General features: G+C 28.9%; 5 protein-coding genes across 6 annotated transcripts; 1 reads left to right on the top strand and 4 right to left on the bottom strand.

Moving 5' to 3' along the window:
* Positions 1-43: 43 nt before the first annotated feature.
* Positions 44-3,692, bottom strand: LOC105361611 (tectonic-3). The gene is made up of 7 exons (XM_011498863.1): positions 3,516-3,692; positions 3,084-3,344; positions 2,634-2,801; positions 1,875-2,122; positions 1,627-1,798; positions 280-1,555; positions 44-65 (listed from the first exon to the last, which is right to left on the bottom strand). Exons 1-7 carry the CDS (start codon positions 3,601-3,603, stop codon positions 44-46), a joined length of 2,235 nt encoding a protein of 744 aa, XP_011497165.1. The 5' UTR covers positions 3,604-3,692.
* A 210-nt stretch (positions 3,693-3,902) lies between these two features.
* Mlh1 (DNA mismatch repair ATPase Mlh1) lies at positions 3,903-7,625 on the top strand. Its single transcript, XM_011498343.1, has 8 exons — positions 3,903-4,097; positions 4,162-4,225; positions 4,314-4,513; positions 4,644-5,074; positions 5,194-6,328; positions 6,415-6,478; positions 6,959-7,157; positions 7,235-7,625. The coding sequence occupies exons 1-8, from the start codon at positions 3,985-3,987 to the stop codon at positions 7,519-7,521; spliced, it is 2,493 nt and encodes an 830-aa protein (XP_011496645.1). The 5' UTR covers positions 3,903-3,984; the 3' UTR covers positions 7,522-7,625.
* Positions 7,626-7,951: 326 nt separating this feature from the next.
* Positions 7,952-9,550, bottom strand: Roe1 (grpE protein homolog, mitochondrial Roe1). The gene is made up of 3 exons (XM_011498342.1): positions 9,353-9,550; positions 8,206-8,713; positions 7,952-8,121 (listed from the first exon to the last, which is right to left on the bottom strand). The coding sequence occupies exons 1-3, from the start codon at positions 9,439-9,441 to the stop codon at positions 8,014-8,016; spliced, it is 705 nt and encodes a 234-aa protein (XP_011496644.1). The 5' UTR covers positions 9,442-9,550; the 3' UTR covers positions 7,952-8,013.
* Positions 9,551-11,067: 1,517 nt separating this feature from the next.
* Positions 11,068-12,131, bottom strand: NdufV3 (NADH:ubiquinone oxidoreductase subunit V3). Its single transcript, XM_011498341.1, has 3 exons — positions 12,085-12,131; positions 11,704-11,836; positions 11,068-11,279 (listed from the first exon to the last, which is right to left on the bottom strand). The coding sequence occupies exons 1-3, from the start codon at positions 12,118-12,120 to the stop codon at positions 11,137-11,139; spliced, it is 312 nt and encodes a 103-aa protein (XP_011496643.1). The 5' UTR covers positions 12,121-12,131; the 3' UTR covers positions 11,068-11,136.
* Positions 12,132-13,500: 1,369 nt separating this feature from the next.
* Positions 13,501-14,014, bottom strand: HSPC300 (hematopoietic stem/progenitor cell protein 300). Of its 2 annotated transcripts, none has more exons than XM_011498340.1 (3): positions 13,835-14,014; positions 13,603-13,685; positions 13,501-13,535 (listed from the first exon to the last, which is right to left on the bottom strand). In XM_011498340.1, exons 1-3 carry the CDS (start codon positions 13,917-13,919, stop codon positions 13,509-13,511), a joined length of 195 nt encoding a protein of 64 aa, XP_011496642.1. In that variant the 5' UTR covers positions 13,920-14,014; the 3' UTR covers positions 13,501-13,508. The 2 variants fall into 2 exon arrangements, with proteins under 2 accessions (XP_011496642.1, XP_011496641.1); XM_011498339.1 differs by having other exon boundaries at positions 13,799-14,012.
* Between the last annotated feature and the right edge of the window lie 159 nt (positions 14,015-14,173).

Here is a 14,173-nt window from a genome sequence, read left to right as displayed (position 1 = left end):
TGAATAATATATCTTTAGTTAAAAATGTTTAATTATTTGCAAATCATGTAATTCTTAAAAGTGCTCTTAGTAATTAAACCACAATGAATGGAATAATGTGTTTTAATAAATATTTGAGAGAATATAAGGTAATTAATTTTAAAGATTAAGATAATTATCCTACGTATAAATAATTACATTATTTATTCCAATAATAAATAGATATGATAATGTTAAAAATATTAATGTAAATATACCGTTTATGTAAAATTAAATAAAACAAATTTATATATGCACAAATTAAATATGAAACATAATGTAATGTAAATATGAATAAGTTTGAATTTTAGCGTGGTTCCGTTTGACCTTGAATGACTTAAAAATGGATAGAAAAAATCATAAGGTAAACTTATATCTAAATTCGGTCCACCAGCAATGTGATACCTCGTAGGCTTGGATACGTCATGAAACGATACAAAACTAACTACATCCAATTGCAATATATCTGTACAATTTTTACCAATGCATTTTGGCCATTTTAAATCAACTCCTTGTGAAAATGCGACTTGGACTCCCAATATTACGTGATTTTTATCACTACCTGGTTTCGATATTAAAGAGTGTACAATATCAAATATAACCGATGTCACCAATCCTGAACATTGTATTTCACTTTCCGTTATTCGTGCGCTAATAATATTTTGTGGAGACTTTTCGAAGAATATTTTTGTCCAACTTTTAGTGTTATTATCGGAAATGTTACCGGATTTAGAAACAAATTGCCTATCAAAATTCGTTTGTTCAAAGTTTTTGAACGTCATAAAACTGGTTAGTGCTTCAATTGTACGATTTTGGAGCTTGACACAAGTTGATGTTGAGAAATTACTAGTTTCAACGACGATCGAACACTTTAGTTTAATATTTTCTAGAAATTTCACTGGATATCTTTCAGTTTCGCTGCATATGCCACTTTTATATGCCATCGGTAATGTCAAGTATTTGTAAATTTTATTAAAAGCAATGTATTTAATTTCCATATCATTAGTTTTGTTTAATAATTGTGTTCCAACAAAAATTGGCTTCCCTGCAATGTATCCTGGATTTCCACTTCTTTCAATAATTAACGACTCATTTGCATTTATCCACTTATAACGTACTTCAAACTCTTGTTTAAAGCTATTCGAAACATTTGCCAGTCGAAAATGCACATCGATACTTTTAATCCCCTCGCTTCCATTATGTTGAATAACGTATACAATTTTTTTTACTGCATTATAGCAAATGTTTTCCGAACAGGTGGTTTTAACGGTTTCATTGGCATTACAAACAATCAATGACCCTGAGCAAATAAAGACATTAATGGACTGACAAACGGCTTTTGGACAATCTTGTACTATATATTGCGAATTGAACTTTGAAGGTGTGGCTATTATAGTAAAATTAATAAAATTTGATGGAAAAAGATAGATGTTATTATTGGTTAAATTGCTCTGATAACAAGAACTCGTCCAGTCTTCGAGAAATCGAACGGCCTTTTTAAAATCACACATCTTGCCAAAACCACTTTGCGGAAGATCTGAAAATTTTTTTAAAAATGTACAAATTATTCGACTCATTGAATGCATATTAAATATTCATTTTATTTACCAAATGGTTGCAAAGAATTTTTATTTATTGTCCATAATATGTCTCCATAATGATATTGACTGGATACATTGAAATTTTGGAAGCTAATATTTTTCTTATCCAATTTCCATTTGAAGCTCGATGGTTTATTATTGCTTATAATGTTTTTAAAACTACTTTTATCTTCAATTTGCTATAAATATTATTATTATAAATGGTTAATTAAAATTCATTAAAATTTCATAATATTTTAGTAACTATAAGCTTACCAAATCACTACTTGCACTGTACATTGGTGGAAGATTGTCAGAAGCTATACAAAATAAGCTGTCGACAATTTTTTTAAAAATAAATCTCGTTTCGTTATGACGAAAGAATGGTTTCTCATGGCAGTACCAGCTATCCTTTTCTTTGTCAATCTCACGATCTATACAGCGAGAAAAGACTTTTGAGTCATGTTCTGTACAATCCGAGTCGCAGCAACAGTTAATGTCACAAAAGCCAGCCTGTATTGTAAATAATTACAAAGATAACGATACCATAAATAATATAGATTGACATTATATAGGATTTTATGAGGATGAAAATTTTCATCCCCATTAACATCTTGAAGTAACTTACAATTAAATCGCAACTACAAAATTTATTTTTAAATTTCTCCTCAGAATCCTTTTGTAATTTAAAGAGTTCCTTATTATATTCTGGGCTTGTTTCTTTCATTACACTACTCTCGGTAGTAGTGATTGTATTTTTTGTATTTTTTCCAAAATTGAAGATATTTGTAGCTAATTCACTAATGTGCACATTATTTATATCATTGTTATCAAGAATATCAGAGAGTGTTGTATTCTCACAGAGAGTATTATTTAAACAAGAATCATCGAACTCTTCTAGTCCTTCGCTAAATGCAAATGATAAGAGCGAGAATAAACGTAAAAGAATAAGTTTTTTAATTACAGCCATACTCGTTTATTTATTTATTTCTTTATTTATCCTTCTTTTTATTCATTTGTTTGGTCATAAATGACAACCGAACTTGTCGAAATTTTTTGCAAGTACATGGAGATCGATTCGAACTATTCCCATGCTTTCGGTAAGCAGTTCAAATCTATCGTCAGCATTTACTAAAACATCTGGAGATTTAAGTTGAAGCGTAGTGCCTAAAAATTTGTCCTTCAATCTATCTTGCCAATCGCCTGAAAAGATTTTTCAATTCTAAAATACAAAAATACTTGGAGCACGTAAATAATAATTCAAAGGTATAAAAATTAAAAGATATAATTTTAAAAACAATTTATAATTAATTTACCATTACAATATCGATTATTAACGTTAATAACATTGGTAACGCCGACAAGAATTTTAGGGCTTATATTATCTTCAGCTTTGCTTATAAAAAATATCCACGCAACGTTTGTATTACCATGCACTCAATTTATAAATTATATATTAAGAAAACTCGAGGCTTTTTTTTTTACCTATTGGTTTCCACGTGTGACATTCGATAGAATGGAAACCTGGTTTTAAAGGAATACTGCAAACACCGTACGAGACGAACAATATTTTATTAAAATCATCTCTGCAAAATACTTGTAATAAAGCTTTTGGAGATCCCTGCAGTGTTTTTGTTGTAAAATGAAGGTCTACCGGATGGTCCCAGACTGGCTCATTTGAATAAGGATCGCAACATTCTTGTGTTTGCCCTTCGCTGCATCCGTTAATAATTTTCCATCCATTGCCTAAAAAAATCAATGTGGGTGATAGAAAAATAATAAATTCATGTTTAGAAATTCACGTGCCAGCTTATAAACCATACATGTTTTTCATAAACTTACGGGAGAACGATTGTTACAAGAGGAATGATGGGGTAAATATGAGAAATATGTACATGTGCGATGAAAATGTCTTACCGGTGGAAAAACTCCATTTGGAAAATAAACGAGATTGTCGAAAGTCTCGGGCAGATGCTATTGTCCCTATTAAATGCAACTCAGCCATGGTACAATCGATGTAAGCGTCGAATTGTTTGTTAATTGACGCTTACTCGTCACCTTGGATACAGAAATTCATTATTGCTTTTGCTTTTGACATCGAAAAAAACAACACTGGTATACGTAATTACGTCACCAACACATCGAACGAGACCTGGCCGTACGTGGTGGGGATAGTACGTGTGGCGGCGAGTAGCGATGGGAGAGCGGGAGGGGATGTTCGATTACATTCCACGAGACGTTAAAGTTTTGTATTCGATTGATTGGGAAAATGTGGTAGTACGCGAGTTGTATGTCAGTGGACAAAAGGGAAAAAGTAGAATTTTTATTTTAAAGAACGTTTTCATAATGATTATTTTGCTAAGAATATAAGTTATTGAAATAGAAGATGACGATTCCGGGACGAATAAGAAAACTGGACGAAAGCGTAATAAATCGCATTGCTGCCGGTGAAATAATTCAAAGGCCAGCAAACGCTCTAAAGGAATTAATCGAGAACAGGTAAACTATGTCGGCGCACAATGCTCTGTAATCCATTATATTTATGTGATGTGATCGTTTTCAGCCTCGATGCTAAATCCACCAACATTCAAATTTGGGCAAAGGAAGGAGGCTTAAAGTTACTGCAGGTTTATTGCTTTGTGTTTCAAAATATTACCTCTCGATGCGTGCATTGAGTTGTTTCAAAAGGAGATATTTTTCATTTTTCTGTTTAAGATTCAAGACAACGGTACAGGCATTCGTGTAGCTGATTTGGCTATAGTCTGCGAACGTTTTACCACCAGTAAATTACAAGATTTCGATGACCTCCAGTCAATTTCAACTTATGGTTTTAGAGGGGAAGCTTTGGCTAGCATTAGTCACATCGCACAACTCACTATCACGACCAAAACAATAAACGAAAAGTGTGCTTACAGGTATTCTTAATTTCCATTCGCTCTTACGTTATTGTACTTAATTTATATAATGGATTTACCAGTCGCCGTTAATAATCATGTAATGTTACGCTAAAATTTACATAACTTCTTCTAAGACTTATGTTTTTAGGGCATCTTATATCGATAGTAAATTAAAGGGGCCTCCTGTTCCTTGCGCCGGCAATCAAGGAACAATAATAACAATTGAAAATTTATTTTATAACGTTGAGACACGTAGAAAGGCATTGTCAACTTACACGGAAGAATTTGTAAAAATTTTAGACGTTGTTAATAAATATGCCATTCATAATCCAAATGTAGGATTTACTTTAAAAAAGCATGGTGAGCTGGTAACACAAATTCGCACTCCACAATCATCTACTAAAATCAATAATATACGTCTTTTATATGGGAATAATATTGTAAAAGAATTATTGGAAGTTGAATTAGATGACCACGTATACAAATTTAAATTACACGCATTGATAACAAATGCTAATTATTCGAGCAAAAGATTGACGCTCTTGCTATTTATTAATCATCGATTAGTCGATTCAAATCGTAAGTGTACAATCAATTGATTTATTAAATAGATTGAAATTTGTATATATATATATATATATATATATATATATATAAAGTTATGTTAATTAAACATCTATGAAATATTATGTTTATAGCTTTAAAAAAAACTATTGAAGATTTATATACTGTATATTTACCAAAAAAATCACATCCATGGTGCTACATTTCCTTAGAAATAGATTCCCAAAATATCGATGTTAATGTACATCCAACGAAACACGAGGTGCGATTTCTTTATGAAGACATAATCATTGAAAAAATAAAAAATACACTCGATGAAAAGCTTACTTCGAATAATTCATCTAGAACTTTTTACATTCAAGCTAAACTTCCAAAAGTTGACATTACAAAAGAAATTATGCAAGAAGCTTTACCAGACACGCAAAATGAATCGAGTAAGATGAAAAAAATTCAGCCAAAAGATATGATACGAACGTGCTCGTCCGATCAAAAATTAGATAAATTCAATTTCACCAGTTCCTTTATAAATAAATATAGTATTACAAGTATTAATAAAGAAGATAGATTAAATACTAATATAGAAGACGCGGAGGATATTGGTATACAAAATACACATGGTACTGATATAGAGGATGCACAAGACATTGGTATACAAGATACACAGAACATTAATATGGACGATTCGCAGACTATTAATATAGAAGAGACACAAGATAGTAGTATAGAAGATACAGAGTATAATAGGCTAGAAGAGACACAAGATATGAATATAGAAGATGCACAGGATATTGTTATACAAGATACACAGGATCTTAAAATAAAAGATAAGCACGATATTGATATATCTAAGGATACAGAAGCTTATATTGATGATTCGGATTTCTCAAACGATTCAAATATTACAGTGGAAACTAAGGACATTTGCAGATCAGTAAGTGCAGAAAACGATGATTCGGATATGCAAAAGGACTCTAACGAATCATTCAAAAGCAATTCTAGTTGTTCTGCTCTAGAAGAGAATGAAAATAGCGATACATGTTCTAAAAAAAGTAGACAACCCATTGATTTCAAATCATATTCTGTTAATGAAGTACGAATAGAGACGAAATTATTGAGTGTATTAACATTACGAAAGGAAATAGAAGATACGTATCACGAAGGATTACGTGACATACTTTCTAATTTGATTTTTATTGGATGCATCGATGAATGCTCAGCATTAATTCAAAGTGGAATTAATCTGTACATTTGTAATACTCAAAAACTTGCGTAAGTGACATGAGTTTTTGTAATCAATAATAATTATAATATTGAATAATATTTCTAAGTACACAATTAATTTTCTGTTTAATTAGGGAAGAACTTTTTTATGAAATTATGCTGTACGATTTTGCTAACTATGGGGTGATAAAATTTTCAGTAAGATATACTTTTATTTATAGCATAGACAATAAAGGATTTGCTTAAATGAAACTTACGATTTTGATTGAAACTACCACTCTAATGAAATTCTTTTTATACTTTGTTATTCTCGAAAAACAAAGAAATATTTTAAGAATTTGAGGCAAAAATTCAAAATGTAATTATAAAAGAATTTTTGTAGGTACTTGAATGTGTATATGGGTTACGCAAGTTTTTAAATGCTTTTATTTTCCTTTTCTGTTACTTATATATATATATATATATATATACCAATAATTTTAAAACAAATTCACTAAAAAAATTTAAGAAAGTTTTGAAATTTAAAATGAATGAAAGATTTTCTTAGAATAATAGTGATATTTTCATGTAATGTTGATGTTTGAACTTGCGGTTTGAAAAATAAGAAAATGATTATAACAGGGGAAAATTATAGATTGACTAAAAGAACATTGAAAATATAAAGAATTTTTTATTTAGGAACCATTATTAATTCAAGATTTAGCGATACTTGGACTTGAATGCGAGGAAGCAGGTTGGTCAGAGAGCATAGGAGATAAGAAAGATTTGGCAATGCGTGTGCAAGAATTATTACTTGAAAAATCTGATATGTTAAGACAATATTTTTCAATATGTATAGATAAAAAAGGATACCTTAAGTCTTTACCAATTTTATTAGGTAAATTTAGGGAAAACGTCCTATTAATACTTTTTTTTCTTCTATGAGCTGTTAATTCATTTTTTACATATTTTCAGAAAATTATATTCCCAGTCAAGGAGAGATACCGTTATATTTGTTAAGATTGTCAACCGAAGTGAATTGGACGAAAGAAAAGCCATGCTTTAATGACGTTTGTCGGGAAACCGCAAAGTTTTATAGTAAAGTAGACATTACAAATGATTCGTGGAAAAATATAACTGAAAATATCTTATATAATGCTATAAAGGAAAGCCTTTTACCTCCAAAACATTTCTCATACGATTCGACAATTTTGGAAATAACGAGTTTACCTAGTTTATATAAAGTTTTCGAACGCTGCTAAAGTGAATGTTGAAATATTGTAAAATTTTTGTAAGTAAAATGTTTGGTGATATAAAAATAAGAATAGTTTTGTACAAAACACTGTTATGCTTATAAATTGAAAAAAAAAAAAAAAAAAAAAAACCCCCGAAAATCTCTAATAAAATATAAGTTAATTATAAATATCAACTTCAATTTTAGAATTATTATAATTATATTAGTTTTTACTATTTATTATGTAATATTATTTTTATACAAAATCAAGAATATAAATTAAATTTGCATTAAATTGGTAAGGACGCTAAATTTATTAAATTTTAACAACAATAAATTTAACACTGATTATACAATATTTTACAAGTTGAAGGTTAAAAGAAATTATGAAGGATCGCATATATTTTATATTGTGTGCCTTAATTTATTACATAAAATGTTGATTTATTATAGAATTAAATGCGCTTAAAATATTCTTGATAGAAGATTATCCATTCGTTGAAATAAGAAATAAATTTTTTTAGCCTTTTGCGACACCAACCAGGGCAGGTCGAACTATTCTCTCATGTAATTTGTAACCAACTTTTGAAACAACGACAACCGTTCCGGGCTCTTTCCCATCGACTTCCTGTTTGAAAAGCATATTAATTTTAACGGACGCATTTTATTGGAGAATAATATTTCTATTATTAAGCAATGCTTATAATCTTACTTGTTGAAATAATGCCTCGTGTTGATTGGGATCGAATCGTTCGTTCAAGGGATTTAACGATATAACACCATGCTTTTTGAATACTTTATTCAATTGAGCTTCTGTCATAACGAGGCCCTCGTAGAGACTCTTTAGGTGAGGATTTCTCTCAGAGATCTCATCTTTGGGGACACTTTCCGTTGCTTTACCTAAAATATCTGCGACGTCTAACAAATCTTTACAAAATCCTTGTATTCCAAATAGCTTTGCGTCCTCAATTTGCTTAGTCAATCTTAATCTTAAGTTTTCACTATGAGCTAAGGCCCTCTTATATTTATCATCGAGCTCTTCATTTTTTTCTTTCAATTCCTCAATATCCTTGTTCAATAATTCAATTTCTGACTTCAACTTTTGCTCACTCTCAACTAAATTTGGATTCGAATTAGTTTGATTGCTGTCCTTTTGATTTTCAATTACAGTTCCAAAATTTCTTTTACTCGAAACGAAGAACGACGAACATTTTCTAGGCCTAAAAACATATTATAACAAATAAAACAAAAAAATAAAAAAATAAAAAATAAATAAATAAATAAAAAAAATAAAAAAAATTTCATTTATTTATACAATACACTTTAAAGAAGGAAGCAATTTTTTGCAAAAACATAAGAAAATAATGGAATTATATATATGTGTTTGTTAAGTAGCCTCAAAGTACTCGTTTGTAAAATTTACAAATATTTTCATAAATTTGTTCACCTACTTTTTTTTTTTTGGAGATTACGGCAACAAGTTCAAAAGTCAATTCGTACAGAATTACGATGAAGAAATTTATAATTTTAATAATGAAACGAAATCTTGCATTTAGTCGAAAAAAATCATACTCTCAATAATTCTTACACCAATCCCCAATAAACTCCTTAATAAATAAATATATCGACTATTTATGAAGTATATGAAGAAATTTCTTAACCAAAAAACTACGAAATTGTCAAAAACATCAATTATGTTGATAAAATACAAGGAATTGATGAGGGAGAAAAAATTTTTTTTTTTTTTATTAGATAACACCTAACCTAAAAACGTAATACACCAAACGAGAAATCTATCTCGGGCTCAACGAAATAATTGCTTTTTATTAATCCTTTTTGAGAAAGAAAAAGTCAATTACCGTAAAAGCAGACTTTTGCTGTTTTGGTAAACATTTTCTATCGCAACACGACCGAATCCAAGTACAACCGGTAAAGCAAACGACGTCATCCTTCTACTTTGATAGTTTCACTGCGTTTAAGAATTTCAGACACGCGGTGCGCTTTATGATTATCGTCACTACCACTTAACTATCTGAACATAATATTGTAAGATTTTTTTTTTTTTTTAAGGTATGCTCTGTCGCTGTTTACGATGAGTAAATTGCTGGTTCATTAATACGGAAGTACGATTACTTTAAATATGCAAGCGAGAGGGACGTGGGGCCGACGATATGATGAAACATCAAAGGAAGATTACGAAATTATTTAATAGTGACTTTTGAAGACTTTTGAGCGCTAATTAATGGCCTCTTACTACGGACAACGAAATAAAATAATAAAAACAATAGGATTGTTTATTTGCACGACCGATTACGCGAAAACGCTCGTTTTATAACTTTCTTATCAAGACAGCTTAAGAAGAATAATTAAATTTTTTCTTGTTTCTCTTTTTAATACCGAGTGTTAATTTATTTCCCATTGCTTTTCAGGTTTTTTTTTTTTTTAAAGCGAGCTACCATCTTTCTTAACACAATGTCGATATTTTATGATTATTCTATTTATTGTTGATTCATAAAAAAAAAAAAAACTATTTTCATCTTCTTCTCCCGTGGCCACTAATGTTATATTTTCCCTAATTTACGATAGCGAGTTACACCATTAAGGTAGATTTTTTAATTTTACAGTGAGGAAAAGAAACGAGAATGCTCAATTGTATTTAAAACGAATAAAAATAATTTAATTAAATGTTGTATAAATCATTATCGCAATACATTTGCGCGCGATTTAATTAATATAAATGTTTCTAGTATTGGATATTACTTGTGATTTAGTAATTTTGATTATTAATATAAATACATTTAATTGGAAAAAATGTGATAATGACGAGGTAGAAATGGATTCAAAATATTTTTCTAACAAGCTATATGCACACGTGCACGCACCTACGCACGCACGAGTAGTCTAGTTTAGTTATTAGTAGTAGCGATGTTTGTAATTTCAAGTTTGCAGTTTCAGAACGACAAATCCAATATTACGTAACAAAAATATCCTTTTCTTTTATCTTTATAGGCATATGTTATATATTTCAGATAAATTAAATTAGTATTCTTATGTGAAAAGCACCGCTAAAATTAAGGAACATTCAATGAATAATGCTTACTTTATATTAACATGTTTATGTATGTACATTCCTTGTATAAAAGATTTTTCAAAATTTCCATATTTAATACTTTTTACAATATAATCTGTCACTACGCGCGTACAAATAAAAATGTTAAATTATGCATTTAGTGTATATTATATTATATTTTCAAACATTTGTCGAGCTCGATAGTTCAATCTATTATATAAAGTATGTAAAATTAATAAATAACAGATTTTACAATTACTTTATTACGACACAATATTCTATCTTCAAAAATGAAAAGCTTTAAAAAAAATTAGTTTCACGTTTGCACAAATATATTACAAATCCTTAAAATAAAAATTTAATGCAAATAAATAAAAATGCGGCCATTTAATTAAAATAGAACGTACGTTTAATTACCAAATAACTATAATTTACTAATATACGTTTGAAATAATTTAATTTTTTAACCAACTACACATATTTTATATAACCGATTAGTTTTATTTACTACGATGAGAAAATTTACAAATGCATCGCTTTATTAAACAATTTAATTTTATACTAATGTGTAATTTAATCGTTTGCTTTATTCGATGGAGCTGGTAGTCTATACTTGGCTAATTCTACCATAGAATCACCAAAGGAATCCACATGATAGCAATAATACTCTGGATTTTTATAATCTGTATTTTTCGAGGCACCAGCATATCCCACGGCTAGAACATAATTTCAAAGAGTAAATTATAAAAAATCGAGAAGAAATTTTAATGATGTATCTTAATGCAAACTCATAGTTTTGTGCATATTTTAATTTTCCATTAAATACAAGGTCTTTTATTTTATTTTATTTATTTATTTCTTTTTATAATACATTAACATTATAACATGATATTGCCAAACATTAATAAGACATTACGATATTTTAGGGTTAGCCGAGCTTATATAAATACAAAATTCTTTCATCGTACAACATTTCCATTAGATTATAACAATCAAAACTCATTGTATTCCATTAAATTGGTCCCATCCAACTAAATGCCGCTCCGATATTCACGATTATTTTTTTTACTGAGAGACCAACAAGTCCCGTAAATTTAACGATTTAACAAATATTTTATTATAATAATATTTATTACTCACGTGTATCTGGAACTTTTACAACAGCATCACTAAATCCTTTAACATTCGGTATATTTGAACTGTCGTACTGCGAGGCTTGACCTTTCACCGTTTTATTAGAAATAACATTACCATCCAACGCAACGCGAGATTTCTATAAAAATATTCATAATTCAGACTCAGAAATGCGTCAATTTATTTCGGCGGCGGCGGCGGCGGGGGGGGGGGGAGGAAAGGAAAAAAGAAAGAAAAAAGAAAAAAGGGTGGAAAAAAAGCAGAAAACAAAAACAAAATAGATGAATAACATGTTATAACCAACTTTATCCCCTCGAGCTTTATCCGAGTTATTTAGAATTTTCATTAAAATGAAATGACTTAATGAAATAATTGTTAATAGGATACCTGAACGATAATCCGCATGCCAGTAGTGCGAAACATTATTTTGTAATGTTCTTAAAATTATTTTTATATTTCACAATCTAGACGCTAGCGGATCAAATATACTTTGGCATCTGTTCCTCCTTCTTATTTTAGCGAAAGTATGGCCGTTTTATTGGCTCACAGCTGAATAGTTTTCATGGAGATGTTGGAAGTTACACATTGTATATCGAAGAAATTTCATTGAAATTGTAATAATAATCTTAATAATAATAAGTTGCTGAAGTTTATAATATCCCTGGTATTGGATAATTATAAGGTAAATCATTTCTATTCCGAATTTCTCGATATTTCCTTATAATGGGCATTGCAATAATTGCACTGTATATTTAAAAACATAATTGAAGATAGTTGAAATTAAAATATGTTACTATCAAAAAATTAGCTTAGATAATTAATATTATGTCATGAAAATATATTTAATCTTAAATTTTCTTTTTCTTCTTCTTTTCTTTCCTTTTTTATAATTTAACGATGAAAATTCACAGCAATCATTTAGGTACAGTCATGACTAACATATTAAGCAAACTCAGGAAGGACTATGAATATTTTAAAAAGCCGGCTGGTCAGGATCCTATGGGCAAACTTATTGGCTCTACCTACTTTATTATGCCGGTATTTTTTTTTGCAATCTCGTCACTTAAATCAGTCCTCGTATACAACAACTGGCAAATGCTAAATATGATTAGTTATTGGGTAGTACCAATTAGTACTATGATCTTGACATGTACATCGGTTACTTTTGCATCTGCTTATTTAAGAAAAAAAGATGACACGCTAAATCATTATTTTGGAGGTAATGGACTTAAAAGTTTTTACAGTAATTGTTAATTTAATTTTCTTTTCTTTCTTTATACATTTTTCATAATTAGTGGCAATATTTATTCATTTAATAACGATATTTTTATTATTAGTCGCTTCGTCCTGTTACATTTTACAAAAGTGGCAAAAAAATTATAATTTAACTGGCTTAGTGGCAATTGCTTTAGGATATTATGTAACAATGAAAACAAACAGATTTTATGTAATTGATAAAAATCAATTGACTCACGAAGGAACCATTATTCCACACAAAATACCAAGAAAATATATTTTTCCCAGCAAAAATTACGAGCCAATATTTAAACCAATGATGAAATATCCAAGAAACAAGGCACTCGGTTATCAAAATTTTTAAACCCATACTTAGAATGTAGCATTATCTATTACAAATAAAAATATAAAATTTGGAAATCTTTATTTATTTAATATGTATATTTTATATATTATATATATATATATATATATATATATATATATATATATATATATATATATATATATATATATATAACGACATAGAATGGTATAATATATTAAATTTATTCATAATTATATTAATAAATTATTTAAGTTAATGTCTCTCCTTTGGTTACCTGAAATGTTAATAAAATTTAATATAATTGCTTTCTCAATTTGTAATTATAAAACTGTTATCCTTACGCAGGCTTCAAGATATTCAATTCGACGCTCTAAAGTTGTTAATTTCTCATTTAAAACGGCCAAACGAGACCTACAAGACATGTCTTTGAAAAAAAAAAAAAAAAAAAAAAAACAAAACAAAAATAAAATAATTAAACAAATAAAACAAATGTATTAATGATTGGTACAGTGCAATCAATTATTTACATCAATTTACCAAAGGAATTAAGAAAATCAGTAATTTTTTTAATACTGCCTGTAATCACTTCTATATATTCTCGATTTGCCCAATCTTGTTGAATTTGTTTTTGAATTGCTTCTCTATGCGTAGTAGACATAATAAATTAGATTTTGTTACGTTTGAAAGTTAACTTAACCAATTGGGATAAAACGATACAAACAACAAGTTTGCTATTATGAATACATAAGAGCGTTCTCTGGTGCTGGAATTGTGAATTAAAATCATTATTGGTTATGTTGTTCATTCTATTTTGTTTACATAAAATGAACATGTTGAGATATCTTTTATCAAATTCACTTCACACTTTACGATACAATTCGTAATTAAGAATAGTTATATATTTGGTCAACT

This window comes from Ceratosolen solmsi, unplaced genomic scaffold (assembly GCF_000503995.2).
Source record: "Ceratosolen solmsi marchali unplaced genomic scaffold, CerSol_1.0 scaffold30, whole genome shotgun sequence".
Taxonomy (NCBI): Eukaryota; Metazoa; Arthropoda; class Insecta; order Hymenoptera; family Agaonidae; genus Ceratosolen; species Ceratosolen solmsi.
This window is presented reverse-complemented; position numbering and strand designations above follow the sequence as displayed.